General features: G+C 40.2%; 1 protein-coding gene across 1 annotated transcript; it reads right to left on the bottom strand.

Annotated features, from left to right (window-relative positions):
- Positions 1–229: 229 nt before the first annotated feature.
- On the bottom strand, positions 230–1,162 carry LOC100929813 (olfactory receptor 10G4-like). Its single transcript, XM_023499376.1, has one exon. The coding sequence runs from the start codon at positions 1,160–1,162 to the stop codon at positions 230–232; it is 933 nt and encodes a 310-aa protein (XP_023355144.1).
- Between the last annotated feature and the right edge of the window lie 285 nt (positions 1,163–1,447).

Genomic DNA, 1,447 nt, shown 5'->3' with positions numbered 1-1,447 from the left:
TTCTAATCTCCATACATATTTTACTGATGAGGAAAGTGAGGTTCATATAGGTAAAATCCAAAATCAAACAGTGATTTTATGCCTTAGCCTTTGAGACTAGCACTATTTCTATTGTCTTTTGACACAAACAAGGTACAGCCATGGAAAGTCAACTTTATATGATTAAAATAAACTGAGGACATTTTTCTAGGTTACTGACTAGGTAAGCCATAAAGACTACACAATTTGACTACATAAAATTCCCTCGCTCTTTAAACCTAAGCAAAGCCATCTTTACCTCTTTGTTCCTTAGGGTGTATACCAGGGGATTCAGCATGGGTGTGATCGTTGTTTGGAAAATGGCCACAATCCTATCCATAACATGTTTTGAGCCTGGTCTTAAATAAATAATGAGAGCAGGCACAAAAAAACAGAGGACCACAATGCAGTGGGAAGCACAAGTCTGGAAGGCTTTTTGTCTACCATCTGTTGTACGGATCTTCAGGATAGCATGAACAATAGAAACATAGGAAAGGAAAATCAGGAAGCAACATCCAGAGGCCACCACTCCAATGTTAACAAAGATCACCATCTCATTGATTGAAGTATCTGCAGAGGCTAATTTGAGAAGGGGGGGTGCATCACAAAGGTAATGTTCAATCTGGTTAGGGCCGCAGTAGGGCAGGCGGAAGGTCAGACTAGTGTGAGCTGCGGAGTGGAGAGCACCACTGAGCCATGTGCCTCCAGTTAGAAGGGCACATGTTTTTTTACTCATCATGGTAGCATAGCGCAGGGGATAAGTGATGGCCAGGTAGCGATCATAGGACATGACTGTGTAAAGAAAACACTCAGTGCTTGCCAGGCCATAAAAGAAATAGAGCTGAGCTACACAGCCATAAAAAGAAATGGCCCCACCATCTGGAGAGAGGAGACCCATGAGTATCTTGGGCACAGTGGTAGTGGAGAACCACATGTCAATGAAGGAGAGATTGGCTAGGAAATGGTACATGGGAGTGCAGAGATGAGAGTCCACCTTGATCACTAGTAAGATGAGAAGATTCCCCATCAAAGTGAGTGCATAAATCACTAGGAAGATCCCAAATAGGGTTGTCCCCAGTTCAGGTGCATGGGGAATCCCTGTGAGGATGAATGTTGCCACAAAACTCTCATTCTGTCTCTCCATTTATGTAATTTACTCTTTTCCTAAAAAAAAAAAGGGAAAAATCATTGCATTAATTGACAAACATTTTTAAGATACTTGCTATGTGCTGACCATTTTTACTAGGTATTTGGAAATACTAACAGAAAAACAATATAGTTCCTGCACTCAAGAATTTTATACTATTTTTCAGGAAATAAGGTACATATATAAAGTTGTAGCAGGGGATGACAGCCAATGTTCTCTATATGTAATCTATATAATTGTGCTTCTTTTTACCTTCTAGTCATTCATTTTCTTGAAATGTTC

Source organism: Sarcophilus harrisii, chromosome 3, assembly GCF_902635505.1.
Source record: "Sarcophilus harrisii chromosome 3, mSarHar1.11, whole genome shotgun sequence".
Taxonomy (NCBI): Eukaryota; Metazoa; Chordata; class Mammalia; order Dasyuromorphia; family Dasyuridae; genus Sarcophilus; species Sarcophilus harrisii.
Note: the sequence above shows the minus strand (reverse complement) of the source record. Positions and strands in the feature narration are given on the sequence as shown.

Excerpts from the sequence above, each read along its gene's own strand:
- LOC100929813 (XM_023499376.1), bottom strand. The coding sequence starts at position 1,162 with ATGGAGAGACAGAATGAGAGTTTTGTGGCAACATTCATCCTCACAGGG.